This window comes from Spinacia oleracea, chromosome 4 (genome assembly GCF_020520425.1).
Source record: "Spinacia oleracea cultivar Varoflay chromosome 4, BTI_SOV_V1, whole genome shotgun sequence".
In the NCBI taxonomy this organism is placed as follows: Eukaryota; Viridiplantae; Streptophyta; class Magnoliopsida; order Caryophyllales; family Amaranthaceae; genus Spinacia; species Spinacia oleracea.
In genome coordinates this window covers 2,674,719-2,690,233 of record NC_079490.1, presented here as the reverse complement: position 1 = coordinate 2,690,233, position 15,515 = coordinate 2,674,719, and the positions used below count along the sequence as shown (strand labels likewise).

At 32.3% G+C, this 15,515-nt stretch overlaps 1 protein-coding gene and 1 long non-coding RNA gene across 2 annotated transcripts; one reads left to right on the top strand and one right to left on the bottom strand.

Moving 5' to 3' along the window:
* Nucleotides 1-476: 476 nt before the first annotated feature.
* LOC130459660 (uncharacterized) lies at nt 477-3,237 on the top strand. The gene is made up of 5 exons (XR_008919202.1): nt 477-1,246; nt 1,805-2,230; nt 2,498-2,595; nt 2,775-2,910; nt 3,003-3,237. It is a non-coding gene; the product is annotated as an uncharacterized lncRNA (long non-coding RNA).
* A 2,374-nt stretch (nt 3,238-5,611) lies between these two features.
* LOC110783233 (uncharacterized) lies at nt 5,612-6,588 on the bottom strand. Its single transcript, XM_021987543.2, has one exon. The coding sequence runs from the start codon at nt 6,561-6,563 to the stop codon at nt 5,790-5,792; it is 774 nt and encodes a 257-aa protein (XP_021843235.2). The 5' UTR covers nt 6,564-6,588; the 3' UTR covers nt 5,612-5,789.
* Nucleotides 6,589-15,515: the final 8,927 nt, after the last annotated feature.

The following is a 15,515-nucleotide window of genomic DNA, read 5'->3' as shown; positions in this document are numbered from 1 at the left end:
AAGAATTAGAAAAGCAAGAGACCCGTTATTTTGTTTAACGGGTCTCTAATTTATCAAAGGGCCCACTTTTTATTTGGAGAAAATAAGGAAAGATAAATAAGAGACCCGTTATTTATTTTAATGGGTCTCTAAATGCACTGGACCCACGTGACTACAGAGAACTAGAGAAGTAGAAAAAGAAGAGACCTTTTTTTGTTGATACCGGGTCTCTTGCTCTTTCTTCTTCAAATCTCCCAAACTTTGTTTCATTGAAAAAAAAAATCAAGCTTTTCTATCTCTCTTCCTCCACGCTGCATCTCTCGATCTGATAAACCAGAGTGATAAAATCTCCGCGAGGTTGGAAGCACATAGAAGCGAGCATCCAAAGTTCAGTTAGCTGTATACACTCGCAGATCTGAACAAGAGGAAACTATGGCATCTACTTATTCTCAACCTCGAAAAGTACATCACTCTCGCCATTTTCCAAGGTTGTTACGTTTTAGCTTCAATCTATGATTTTTTGTGATGTTTTTGTCGATTTCGTTTGTACTTCATGTTGATTTTACTGCAATTTTGTTGCTTCTTTTTCTTGTTTGTTATGGATTTCACCGAATTTAGGGTTCTTTTATTTCTTGTACGGCTATGTATTGTGAGATTAGGGTTTTGGGGGATCGATCTTAGGGAGGATTTGAGCGGAATTAGGTTTTCATATTGGTTTAAATGTTTTAGGGTATAAAGGTAATCGACTAATCCGAATATGATTTTATTTGTTTAGTTTTTGTGTTTCATAGATTTCAGATGAAGGCTGATATAGGCATGTTTTGATGTTGGTACATATTACGATATTCAGGACATTTGCCTAAAATTAATCTTGGTTAATCACCACTTATCAATAACTTTTTACTAATTAAATAATTTTGCACTTAATTTCTCTGAATGATGTAGGATACCATGAAAATTTGTTAATGCCTAGCATAATTAGTGCAATGACAACGCCAAAAACTAAACCTAAGATACAAAAATAAGCGGCCTAAGTTTTATTAGTGTTGAATGAGGGTTGATTTTATTGATCAATTAATCATGGTTTAGTTTAATTAGTTAAGGGCTTGTTGGATATCACAGTGACTCTTGTCACACCACTCTTCTTCATTCTTGCTGCCAAGCTGGTATTGTCCGAAGCTGTGATTATTCTGGGACTTTATTGGTTGATTGATGCCGAATTTCTGATCAAAAATATCTGTTTTCAGCTAATTCTGTGGTCAACGTGGTATGTTCATCTATTATCAATGATTTCTTATTTTTTCATGTATTTTTAATTGTTATTATACTCATTTTGATTAAATTCTCATTAGTTTTTTGGGATTTTTAACTTATTTCCCCAATTTTATTCGTTTATGGGTCTTTTTTGATGTTTGGATTTTCAGAAAGTTTGAAGGAAATGATTTTTGGTGAAGGAAATTATGTTTGTTACTATTGTATGTCTGTTAAGTGTTGACTGAGCTCAAATGTGTAAGGCTGTAAGGCTTCAAATTCGAGCTTGTTTGGTTGATTGATTTCGCTGAATTTGTTTAGTATTGAAATGGGTGTTTTTAGTAGAATGATTTTTTGCTGTTTTCATTTTCTTTCGTGTTAATCTGTATGCCAACTTTTGTTACTTTCCCTTGGATTGTATGGTGATAAACGACGAGCACAACTCCATTTGGAGAAGAATATCCCCCTTGGGGCTGTTGTAATCCTGTCCATAAAATGTTATGTTTCAGTATAATAGTCTTTTTGGTTAAGTAAACACACAGATTTTACTGAATTGGGGTTTGTTTTGATGCAGCTGTTGTAGGGGTAGGTTCATCTGAGGTTGAAGCAAAGTAGACAGGTTTACAATATTGATATAGGTGTACTGAGGGAAGAAGGGCGAGTAGTGATGGCTTACAAGCTATTGGATTGGTATTGCCAGCCAGTGGCGAATGGTGTATGGGCAACAGTGGTGCAAAATGCTCTGAGAGCTTTTACGGCTTGTACCACGGACACTATTGTGATTTGCATATCACATTTAGCTATGATGGGGCTGTGTGTATATCGAATAGGGATAACCAACAAGAATTTCAAAGCTGAGAAGTTTTGTTTGAGGTACAAATATTACAACTACTTTCTGGCTTTGTTGGATGGTTACTCTGCAGCTGAACATTTGTTCAGTTTAATCATGGGTGTTTCGGTGCTTAATTTGGAAGGGGAGGCTGGTCTTGCGCCATTTGAGGTATACTCTTCATTTTAATGCTTAGAAGTGAGAACTTGTTCTTGTTTAACTACTTTTGTTGCTGGACTTCATAATTCTCGTTGAATGTTGTTAAACCTTTGGCCTAATTTGAGGTATCTGAGTGTCATTTTGAAAGCTGGTTGGAATATAGATGTAAAAGAGTCTGAGTTATATAGGTGTATGAAATGTTGGAATAAAGATAAAAAGATTATCTCTGTATATTGTACATCCATTTGGGACTGAGATTCATTTCCTTTGGTGATGCAGCAAGTAAATTACAGTAATGCTAGAAAATGAGAAAAAGAAGGTTGGTTTCAACAATTTAGAGGATCTATGCAGATAGCTCCAAGAAGAAAGTGGCTGATGTAAGTGGACTTTATTGCTTCAAGATTTTATTGTTCATTGATCATTTTTAGATTTCTAACTTTGAGTTTAAACAATTTTTACATTCTACCTCAAAAATGTAATTACTGTTCCGTTTATTGGGGATTCGGAATTCAAAGTTTACATGTTTGGTGTTTATCGGCTCTGTATTTGTTATTAGGTTATCATGTTGAATCATATAGGGAACATAGAAGAAAACCTCTAAAGAGAAGAACATGAAAGAGGCTTGGAAGCTAAACCATGGAGATGGCATTGCCTTCTTGTTTTCTGTCAGAGAGCCAAACAACATTGAGAAAGTACGTCAGGAGGTTTGTTCAAGGGATGTTAGAGACTAGTATTATTGTTTTCATATTTAACTCAGTTGTTAATGGAGGTTTGTTGCTTGTAGAAGGTAAGGTGCAAGGGAAGTTCAAATTCGGAAACCACGCAAACAGAGTTGGAGGCGAACATATGCTTATGCCCGCACCGCTAATAATTATTATTTTCAATATGTTACTTTTGGAATTATGTGGACTTTTGAGACTTATTATTTTATTTTTGGATATTACAATTGGTGTATAGTGGGATAATTTTTTTGTAATTATAAGAATTATTTGGAATTACCAAATTGTTTGAATGCTGATTTTTGGCCGAAAATTGTTTATGCTGATTTTTTTTTATTAAAAAATTATGAAAAGAGACCCGTTAGGTATAAAAAGGGATCTCTTGAGTATAATAATAAAAAAATCATAAAATATTCAAAGAGACCCCCTATATAACATATGGGGTCTGAGTTTGTTAATTATAAAAATATTAAAAAACTCAAAGAGACCCCTTATCTTACATATGGGGTCTGAGTTTGCTGGATAAATTAATATTAAAAAATTTAAAGAGACCCCCTATGTTAAATATGGGGTCTAAATTATTTTACAAACAGACCTAATATCTCTAAAAAGGGGTCTCTTCCCCTTCTATATTATTTTTTGCACGGTTAACATTACAGACCCATTTTCTTAAATAACGGGTCTCTTGTTTTTAACAAAGAGACCCCCTCTAAATGGGGGGTCTCTTTTATAAAGAGACCCCCCTATCTAGAGACCCCCTTAAATGGGGTCTCTTAGGCCATTTTGAACGGGTCTCTTTGCCCTTTTTTGTAGTAGTGTATTAGGGGTTAAAAATTCAAATAATTTTTATTAGGGGTTAAAATTCAAACAAAATTAATGCGGAGCATTCACTTTCGTTCAGTTGAATTTGAATGAAATTAATTTATCTGAACTTATCTTTCCCTCTCGGATCTTTTTCCTCATTTTTCTAATGTTATACTTTTCTTAGTCGGTTTGGCTGAAAATACACTATTTTGAACTTTCTTTTTTTAATTGTTTTCTTTTTAGTTTGTCTGGGGGATAATATCATTGATAATCAACTACATGATATATTCATCTTCAACGATTGTTACAATCAAAACAATAGTTATTTCACCTTATAAAAACACAACACGTTCTCCACTTTTTTCTAACTTTGACGCGAGTATTAATTTTTTATGCTTTTACATATTTTTTTATAGAGCCCTTCACAATTTGCTCTTAGATGTATAGAAGAGTAATTCAATGCATACTATGAGGAAATAAATTTAATTAATTAATGATGTAATAAAATTATAAGTTAAGAAAGTCTATGAGGATTCAGGACTTTGTGGAACACCCTAAAAGGAAGGGCATCGATTAACATCGTTCGCGACTAAAACACTTTTGGATTCTTTCGTTAATTAATTCAATGCATATTTGCATAATTTACTCTTAATTAACAAACTTAACAATTTTAAGTGTCTTTAATTTATCACTCTTATGATGCTAATTATGGTGATACTATATGTTATATACATAATCTTATTAGGGCACGAATCAATCTTGTAAACAGTATAAAATAATATTTTTCTTTTCTCTTTCTTCTCTTTTTATAATAATTAATTCCAGCCTCCTCGACCGTGTTGATTTTGGTGTAGAGAGAACCACAAAGGGTAAACCGACAAATGCATATACGAGATTCAATCCAGGGTTTGGGTACCACACTCTAAAGAGTCGATATTGTTGTCAGTTCTTGAATGATTAATTTAATTAATGCATCGATGTGTAATTAATGAACATACAAACTTTTTTTTTTAGGGAAAATGAACATACAAACTTATCCTTTTACTAAGGTTTTGACACAGTGGTTAAGTTAAGATTTTTTGTTTTGAGGGAATAGTGGTTAAGAACTTTAAGGTTTACGACATGTATATGATAAGTATCAGGTTCAAATCTCCCTCATCTATTTATAATTTGTATTGTCTTACGTCCCTACTGGCTCATTGGCCCCAAAAAAAAAAAAAAAAAACTTAATAAAAAAAACTTATCTTTTATTTCTTCTTTTGTTTAACTTTTAAGTGAAGTGGTATAGGTATTACAGTGACTGAGTCACTGAGTGGCATCATGATGCATGCAATTTCCACTATGATTGATTATTCCTAATTAACTTACTAATAAGGATTACTAATATCTTCAATTTAATTGACTTGTATATTCACCATTTCTCTTCTTTGTTAACAAAGTTATATGCAAAGTACTATGTAACCTCTCCTTCCCTCTTTGATCGACCCGTATTCCTCTTTTTCTCTTTTTTAAGCTAGTATATCAATTCATGTGCACATTTTCAGTGTTTTTAATAGACCGAATTTTGACTATGTGGAGCGTACTATTTATTAAAATATGTAATTTCAACATATAATCTATGTACATAAGACGGGAAGCGTTATAAATAAATAAATAAATAAAAGAAAACCAAAAATAATTGATTGACATTTTCTCATAATTAAACCCAATTACCAAAAAGCAAAATGTTTTTATGTACAACATCAATCACACCACTTATTTAAACTTGGATATTACGTGTATTACTTCCTTTTAGTAATACATTTTTGCTGTTTTACCCCAAAATAAATAAATAAAAACACTTCTTTAAACTTCAAAACCATATAATGAATTTCATGATGCTAATTAATATTTTATTAATTTTGCATCATATACAATCACATAAAACAATCTTAATTCTAACCTAGATTACCAACCAAACTCCTACCACCCTAAAATATTTCCTAAAAAAAAACACTAAATATGTGCAAGATAATTAATTAATTAATTAACAGATACTACCTCTGTTCCTAAATAGTTTTCATCTGCTTAATTTGCACCCACTCGAACCTGAACAACTTAGAAGGAGAAGCCCTAATCTTCTTGTTCTCGGAAATCGTCTCAAGTTTTGGAGACCATCCTTGATCTTTTGCCCTAACAAGTTGTTCATATTGCTTTTGCAACTCCGGTGTGGTACATATAAGTAATTTACCACTATTATTAGGGCTACAATTAGATGGACTATTGTTACCATTATTAGCACTAATTATCCTTGTAATAAACTCAGGAACAACCTTAATCATAAGTACTCTTCCATCTTTATCCTTAATATAATCAAAAGGACTTCTATTATTATTATCATTAATGACGTCATTATTGCCACCACCACCACCACTACTAAACAACAACTTACAATTATTGTTGTTACTACTAGGGCAACCACCACTAGAAGGGGAGTAGAGGGATTGCAACGAGGCGGCGGAGAGTGGCGTGCCACCACGGGCGGGGAGGCGGTCGAGGGGGAGGACGAAGTAAGCACGGCCGGAGACGAGGTAGTCGTGGATGGCGAGGACCGGGATCGGACGGCCGAGGATGAAAGAATCTGCATGACAAACAACACATTCAGGGAACTCAAACATGATTTCTCCTGCTTTGATTTTTGTACGTCCCTTTATCACCTTTGTGTCACCTTCACATAATATAAGCTTTATTCTTGGATTTCCACATAATAATAATAATAATGAAATTCCTTTAAAACATGATGTTTTTGGGTTGTAATTTGTTAATATTGCTGAATTTGCCATTTTTGGGGAGGGAAAAAAAATGAGAGGAGAAATAATGTTTTTGAGGGGAAGAAGAAGATAATGTATATATAGAGGGAGGTTACATAAGTTTGACTTTAGAAAAAGTCTTTAGGTATTAATTAAATTATTCATTATTATGTGGGGACATTAATTTTTGTAATAGTATTTGGTAGGAAAAAGTCTATATTTGTTTTTAGTAATTAATAAAAAATAAATAATTAATGAGGTTAGTTTTGGGATTAAAAAAGGGACGGTGGTCACATATGCCGGCTTTGAATAGTTATAAGTTGCATGCACTATCACTATTAATTTTGAAAGGGATGCTTAATTGGCTTAATAGATAATTAAATTAAATTACATTATCCTTTTATTTGTTGATTGAAGATCTGTGCAATGTTGTCACATATGCCAGTTCCACGTCTACAATCAATAAAATTAGATGTAATTCAATCCTAAAATTACGTACCACAGATCTGAAGACTTCCTGGAAGGTTATATTTAACAATGAATGATGTGAAAGATGATATTCATTATCAATGTCAATAACCCACAACGATCATGATTTTATTTAATCCAAATTATTTTGCATTAGCCTAGTTTAATTTCTATTTTAATATCGTATAACTGTTTTATTAATGAATTAATTAACCGTGTGTGGACTAGTCATTGAAGTTGTAGCTTTCAATTCAAAGGAGTTGGATATGCATGATCACACCATTAGCATAGTTGTCAATTAATTAAGCAATTAACAAAAGTCATCTTATTTTAGTTATAATTTTGTGTTATTAGTCATGTGTTTAGCCGATTGTTTAGGGGCAAAAAAATTGACAACTAATCATGTAGAGTTAGTGCTTTAATTTTAATAATTATTCTACTCCATTATTTGTACTTATACGGAAATATGATTTCATTGTTTCTATAAGAAATCATGCATGATAGTGAGAGATACATCAATCCATTGTATATAAGAATTTCCATATTAGATAAATCGATAAATTGGCGATATATATACTGGCCTTATATGCACGGTACGAATAAAGAACTAGGGTGGTTTAATATGTTGATTTCTAATGGTTGTGTTTGGTAATTAGTGTATTGTATTTGGACTAGTCATAATAGCTCCACGCCTCCATATATGTTCGAACGTACTGGATGAATTTGCGATATGTAAACTGGTCTTATATGCACGGTAAATAAATATAATGTTTTAAAGAATAAATTAAGTATCAGTGTTGTTTAATTTGTTGATTTCTAATGATTGTATTTGGTAATTAACGGATTATATTTGGACTTATTATAGCTTAATTTGGATTAATCGTAATAGTTCCACACCTCCATATATGTGCCGGATAATTATACGAAGTATATGTTTTAGTTATTACGTCACTCGGTTGTATAACTCCATGTCATGTGAATTGAAAATTTTGAAATTGGCCTCTTTGAAATTTCAATGAATATATACATTGGACATTTATACAATAGTTATAGACTTCTAGGTTTCAAAGTCTTGTTGAGGTAGACACACTCTAACGTAGTATTAGATAAATCGATAAATTGGCCAACAATTTTGGAAATCTTATAGCTTATATATATAATCCATTTAATGTTGTATCAATTCAATTGTTGATTTGTAAAAGAAGAATCTAAAATTCTAAAGGTGATAAATTTATTGTTGTGAATTTGTGATTGTTAAAAGTCGATAAATAAATGTAAGTTTAATGTTTGTCTCATTTGTTTTCCGCCAAAGTTTTTAATCCACGTCTTTGCATATATTACAATGTCTTTCAGACTTTAACCGAGTTTTATTTTAAAATTATACTTTGAGAAAAATCTAACATGATCCATATATAAATATGTTTTTTTTAAAAAAATATATATCAATGAGACGATAGATACTCATTGTTATTTTAAAGCGAGGGTTATTAATCTATGTAGCAAATCCACAAATTATGCCAAGTGTTTATCATAAAAAAAAAAAAAAAAAAACTAAAATGAAGTTTTCTTAATGAAAAATAATAATTTAAAGATTAAGCAATTTTTTTTGGCCAAATTGGGTCACGTAACCCACCCGTTATTTATTGAATCCGCCACTGGTTATTATAATTTTTTTCCCATTCAGTCAATAATTACCGGCATCCCTAGTAAAATTAAGACAAATAAGTGTTAAAAATCGAATTGGAATTCGAAAGGTAATATGGAGAAGCAAGTATTACACAAAAAGTTAGTTGAAAACTCCACCAATTAATATTTACGATCCATAATTAGATGTGATTAGTTGATGTTGATGCAAACCTGCATGTAATTAGTTGACTTACCCACCACTCCAACTAGACATAGTTGACCTAAATGATCACAACCCCACTACTTCATTCAACCCACTTGAGAAATTAGATTTCAAAAGAGTTCAAAAAGTTAAAAAATAAATGTTAGTATTGTGTTTAACGTCAAAAAATGAAGTAAAAAGCTGGCCAATAATCGTTGATTAATGACGGGGTTTTTTGTCGCGAACCTGTTATAAAAGGGGGTCGTCGTTAAAAGAAAATTTGGGGGTTGATCCGTCGCAAAAGACATTTGTGGCGGTTGTTCCCGTCTTTGTTTGGTTGTTAGCCCCGTCGCAAAAGCCTTTTGCGATCGGATTTTTGACCCGTCGTAATTAGGTTGTCGTTAAAGATACAAATTCTTGTAGTGTCTCAATTCCTCTATCTGTTAAAAGTGTTCTGATTATGACTCGTTTGTTGGTAACTTATAAGCAATTAGAGTTTGAGTGTTTTATTTGTTAAAAGTGTGAGTTTTGTGTCTGACGTCGAAAGATGAAGCAAAGAGTTTCTAACCTAAGTGGACTGCTCCTCATATGCCAATAAATTGCTTTAGGATGGAACCTCATTATGTTATTGGTAGGCTTCCGTTTCCTCCATTTGTTATAAGTGCTTCGGTTATGACTCGTTTTGTTGGTGTCTCATAAGCAGCCAGGGGCTAGGTGCTTTATTTGTCAAAAAGTAATTGTGGGTATTGTGTCCTGCGTTATGAGATGAATCAAAGAGCTTATAGTTTATAAACTAAGTGGTTACTATTCTTATTGCCAACTGGTTTTATGATAGAACCTCACTTGGGTTATGTTATTAGGCTTCTATTTTCTCCTTGATTACCCATATGTTATAACACCAATATAAGGGGAAATACTCTTTTTTATCAAGTGTATTTCACATAATTTCAAATAAAATCTAGAGTAAGTTTTTTTTAGACAATTTCACATACAAATAATGTTTAAGTTGATCAATATCATTCAAAATAATAATGTTGTAAATTAGATTCGATTTTAATTCTCACATGAATACAACTTTTTAAAACTTTAACCAACTAAGTTAGTTGACATTCACGAAATACCTGTCTGTAAATAAAGTAACCACTAGTAGTTTGACTTCATCCTTTAGTAGACTGATGCACAAAAAGTGAGGTGAATGCATGCAAGCTTTTATCATTATTTGCCATTATTAATGGTCGGGCCAAAATATGTTAAGAGATGAAATTCAATTGGCTTAATTCGTAGAACATAAATTAAACAAAATTAAGTAAAAACAAAAATCATCATTATGTTTTTTTGGTCAAAAACAAAGTCGTTTTCGAAATTATATGAGTCAAAATAACTCAATTCAATTAATAATTAACTTCACATGTATAAATTGTACAACCCTCTCCTTCTTCTCAAGTTCACCATCATCATTATCTTCAAAATTAGGTGCTTGAATTGGTTGCAAGACATTACTATGTAGACCATGACACAATGGACCATCAAAAATTGGCCCATTTCAAATTTTCAAAACTAATCCAAATACTACGGGTAGTTTATATTTTATATGTTTCACTAAAATTGCGTAATTTATGTATATCTATGTGAGAGGAGAAAGACTGCAATTGGGTTGTTATTGGTAATTCATATTTTTGGTGCGAATGAGTCACAAAGTTAGTGACAAATAAGAGAAAGGGGATTTAAACATGTGACCTATCTTACACAAGTCTATCGGTTTTGCCTAAAGATCATTGGTGGGTTTGCTAACCCATGTGATTATACAAAAAGTAAAACTACTTAGTAATCAAAGATGGTTGTGGGCGGACCGGACTCTGGGTCGAGTTCACGTAAAGTCCACTTGTTATGTGTGAGACCGGACCAGACTTCGGGTCGTGTTCACGTAAGTCCACCTGTTACGTGTCGGGACGGGCCGCAATTTTCAAAATGTGACCCAAAGATGGCCCTATACCATGCGCCCTCGTGTCCATTGGGGTCACGCATCGTGCCTAAAACAAATTTCATTCAACTTAAAGTGTTTTGTTGTGACGTGTCGAGTCGAGCCGTGTTGTACCTTGTCTAAATACAAATGAATCGAACACAATAACATCCAAGCTAAACACATGTTCAAGTTTTGACCGAAATTGCTCATAGTTAACCATATTTGTTCATTGGTAGCTCAATTCCAATCTTTCAATATCCATAACAAAACAATGAAAATTACATGCCTCACATTTATTCCATATGTGTTATAATTATATTTTTTTGTTTTCTTATATCCATCTTTGTTTTGTAATTCATAATTCAAAAGTTGAACATCATCATTAACAACTTTATAATTATTCTATAAATTAATTATTAAGTAAGTAAAAAAAATTAAAGTCTACAATTAAATTTTGATCATGCGACTTGCAACTTAAAAGTGATGTAATGAAAAATACAAACAGAATAGTGGGTGAGTATACGTATACAATCTACGTATGCATATCATTTGGACATCTACTTTTAGTATAATCCAAACTAACTATGCCATTTCTGCTACCATCAACATTATTAAATAATTAATTAATTATTATACTTACACCGTTCTGGAAATATCGCACAATTTGTTTTTTACACGGTTCACACTACGACTTTGGCCATTTTTTGTTATTCTAAAGAAAATTTAGCCATGTGGGGTCATGCATATTAGATTCGTATCGATATATATTTTCTAAATATTATTTCTTTATAATTTTTTCTTGCACACTATGTGAGATATTAAGAGTTAAAGTAAGGTTTAGATGAGTAAAAGTCAACCATGGTGCGATATTTCCGGAACGAATAAAGTATTTAATTATTTTTAGAGTATGAACTACAGAGTACTACGTACGTACAAAGTACGAAGTATAATAGAATATTGAATTCCGTGTTAAAAATGATTGAGATGAAACAATTATATAAGTATTAATTAAATTAATTATTTAAAATGTGTAAACACACAATATAATTAGTCAAATTTTACATAGTGATAAAGGAGAATCCATCAAACACACCACGACCCAGTTGGCCAGTTGACATTTTATTTTGCAAATGTCTAATTTATCAAAGTTGTTTAACAATAATTTAGAGGATTTAGGACACAACAAAAATGTGGTATGAAACATTAATATATCAAGGAAATAAAAGAAAGATTCCAAAATAAGTGTGAATGATAAGATAGCCTATTAGACTCGTATCTTCCTTATGTCTCTCTTTAAGTCCATCCGAGGAAAACTTCATGTAACCTTCTGATGGGGGATAAGACTAACTATATTGTGAGAGAAAAGCTCCAAAATCTACTCATAAAACTCAATATTTCTGAAAGAAAATATACGCAGAATATTCTCCTCCTAGCAGGGGCGTATCTTTGATGGTGTTGGGGTGGGCCCGACCCCCCGGTCGGAAAATTTTGTAGTGGAATTTTAACTACGACTCCCCCCCTAAAATTTGTGTATAATTGTATAATTACATAGTGTATTGCTTATTTTTTCCTACTGGCCCCTCTCGTAAAAACGTTCAAGATCCGCCATGCCTCCTAAGTTTAGGATAAATTTTGTAAAAGAATATCTTTACATATCGTGTTAGGTTCCTCTACGCAACGTGTTAAGTATCTCTACATAGGTTGTTACTCCCTCCGTCCCGGAATACTCGACCCGGTTTGGCCGGCACAGAGTTTAAGGGACTTGAATTGACTTATTTAATTTAATAAGTAGTAGTTGATAGTGGGGTATTATTTTAATGTAGTTAGTGGGAAATGTGTAAAGGGGTGGGATTGGGGGAGAGTAGGGGTTGAATTTTTAATTATTTTTTGTATGGAGTAGGGGGTAGGTGGGTTAATTGGGGTGGAGTGAGAAATAATATAATATTGTTAGAATATTTCCATTTTTAGAAACAGGTCAAGTATTAAGGGACGGCCCGATAAGGAAAACAGGTCAAGTATTCCGGGACGGAGGGAGTACTTGTTAGTTTACATATCGTGCCATTTTTAACTTGGTTGAGTATTAAGTTATTAACGGTCAATGAGTATTAAGCTTTTGCTTTAGTTGATCATCTGACATGATATTAGAGACAACATTACACAAAAGTCACGAGTTCATATCTCATCCATCCCTCTTCTAAAGGTAAAATACTTAGCGTTGGGTAACATCAGAGAATCGGGGGAAAAATTGCGATGATAAGTGAAGAAAGATCACTACCAACGATAGAGGATCTCATAAAAGCCGATTGAGGAAACAAAGATCTATACTTGTTAGGCAACTATTGTAGGAAAAGAATTTTGACTTTAGAAAATAGCTAAATTATACACCCCTTCGTACCGCTTTCCTCTTCGGGTCGTCCCTTAATACTTGCACCGGTTCTATAAATGGAAATCTTTATCAATATTATATTATTTCTCACACTTACCTACTAAGAGCACTTTCACTAGTGAGGAAAAAAGTTCCTCACGAGCAAAATATGGTGAGGAAAATATGGTTCACGCACTACATCAACGAGTAAAAGAAAACATCTTCACGAGCAAAAACTAAAAATCTCGCGGGGCATGCTTTTGTTCATTTTTCCTCACCGACATTAATGGGACCCACGCCACTGAAAATGCAAATGAAAATGTCAGATTGTGGGTAAAAGTACCGTTTAATGCACATAATCCAAAAAAACAAGGAATTTTGCTCATTGCTGATTGACTACATCAACAAATCAAAAATTTTCTTTCAAATTATAATTGTTCTATTACTTAACAACTAATTTTAGTTAAAAAAAATTTAGTAAAAAAAATAAAAATTACACCAACCGTTATAAAATTTTAAGATCTATAAATAGAGACCCATTTTGCTATATTTCGACACACTTTCAAAAATCATTTTCTTACAAAGTATTACTATAATTTGTGTTAAATTCGAAAAATTACTGAAAATTTTCAAAAATATATATTTTCTATAATCCTATTTCCGGTATTAATCTTAATTAATTGTTAGAATTCATTGAATTTATTAATATAATTGAATAAATACAAAATAGATAGAGTATGTGGGAGATAAAAAGTGTGGTGGGGTTTGATGAATAGTAAAAGTAAAAGTAAAAGTGGTGAGGAGCTTTTTTTAGTTCATTGGTGGGATAAATTTGTTGTAGAAAAATTTGTTTATGAGGAAAGTGAAGTAGAGGAGTAAGAAAGTGGTAGAGAGATAGTGGTGAGATTTTTTTTTTTCCCCATTGGTGAGAGTGGTCTAACGCACCTACATCCCTACTCCTTACAAAAAATCATTTAAAAATCCACACCCCCACTCACCACTCCCCACCCCTTACACAATTTCCACTAACTATATTAAAAAAATACCCCACTATCAACTAACACCCATTAAATTAATAAGTCAATTCAGGTGTCTAAACTCTAAGGGACGGAGGGAGTATTGTACTACCTTCAAGTATTTGGAGGGATTTGACTGAATATAATTACTAGATTTAAGAGTTTGTTCTGAATTTGCACCAATTTTTAATAGACCTGGTCCACACTAAATTTACTGTGGGTTATGAAAAGAAGGTCAACAACTTGTTTATTTATTTATTTTGGTATATTTATTTATTAGTATTATTATGAAAATATATATCAAATTGGTGTCGTTGGTTGTGTTTGAATAATGTGACTTTAAGTCAAAATACACTTTTAAAAATGTATGTTTACTATGTTTCAAAATATTGTTACTATATATAAGAAATTTGGTGTTTAATATATCATAGTCACTATATGATCGATAAAAATCCTTATGTAGTTAAAAAGCACAAATTATAAGGTACACCCGGTTGTATGTAGTTCTACATGCAACCGGGTTAAAAACACATATTTTTACGGCTTAAAAGCACATTTACATACTTAAAAAGCACATTAGCGATTTAAAAGCACATACTTATATATTTTTCATTTTCTTTTACTTGCAAAACTTTGCTTTTCATCTGTAACAATGTGCTTTAAAACTGTAAAAAGTGCTTTTAATTTGTAAATATGTGCTTTTAAACTATAAAAATATGCTTTTGAGGGGTTAAAAGTATAAAATGAATTGGTTGCACATAGAACTACGTGCAACCGGGTGTACCTTCTACCAATTGGTTAAAAAGGGTGTTAAAGAAAATAATTGGTTTGAATCCACACTAATATTATTATGCACAAGTCGGTCCACACAAAAATAATCCATAAATTTGTTCGCTGGATCTAAACTTTCTTCCCCCGAGTTATTTGACTCCTTGATCTCCCTCGTAAAATATACATTGTATCCTTAATCCTTACTAACGAGTTAAGTTTTTATAATCACCTTTCTCGCTCTCTCTCAATGTTTGTCTGGTGGTGGCATGGTCAGGATGTTGACAACGTGCAGGTAAGGGTTCGCGTGGTTAACCTTGCAAGTTCAAGCGGGGTGTGGTGTATCCTTTGCCAGCCTTGTGGTACAGCCAAAGCTCTTGTTTGTTTTAGTATACGAATGTTTTGTAATTTTCTTTGTTTAATTTCATAGACTAGGTTGTAATCTTTTCGTTGATGAACTTCTTGTCAAAAAAAAAAATAAAAAAAAATACACACAATCTCAAAATTATATCGACAATTAGAGACATTAACGGTCAAAGTTATACACTAAAGAGTGTGAAAAAAATTAAAACGTTAC

Coding starts and splice junctions, on each gene's coding strand:
- LOC110783233 (XM_021987543.2), bottom strand. CDS start 6,563: ATGGCAAATTCAGCAATATTAACAAATTACAACCCAAAAACATCATGT.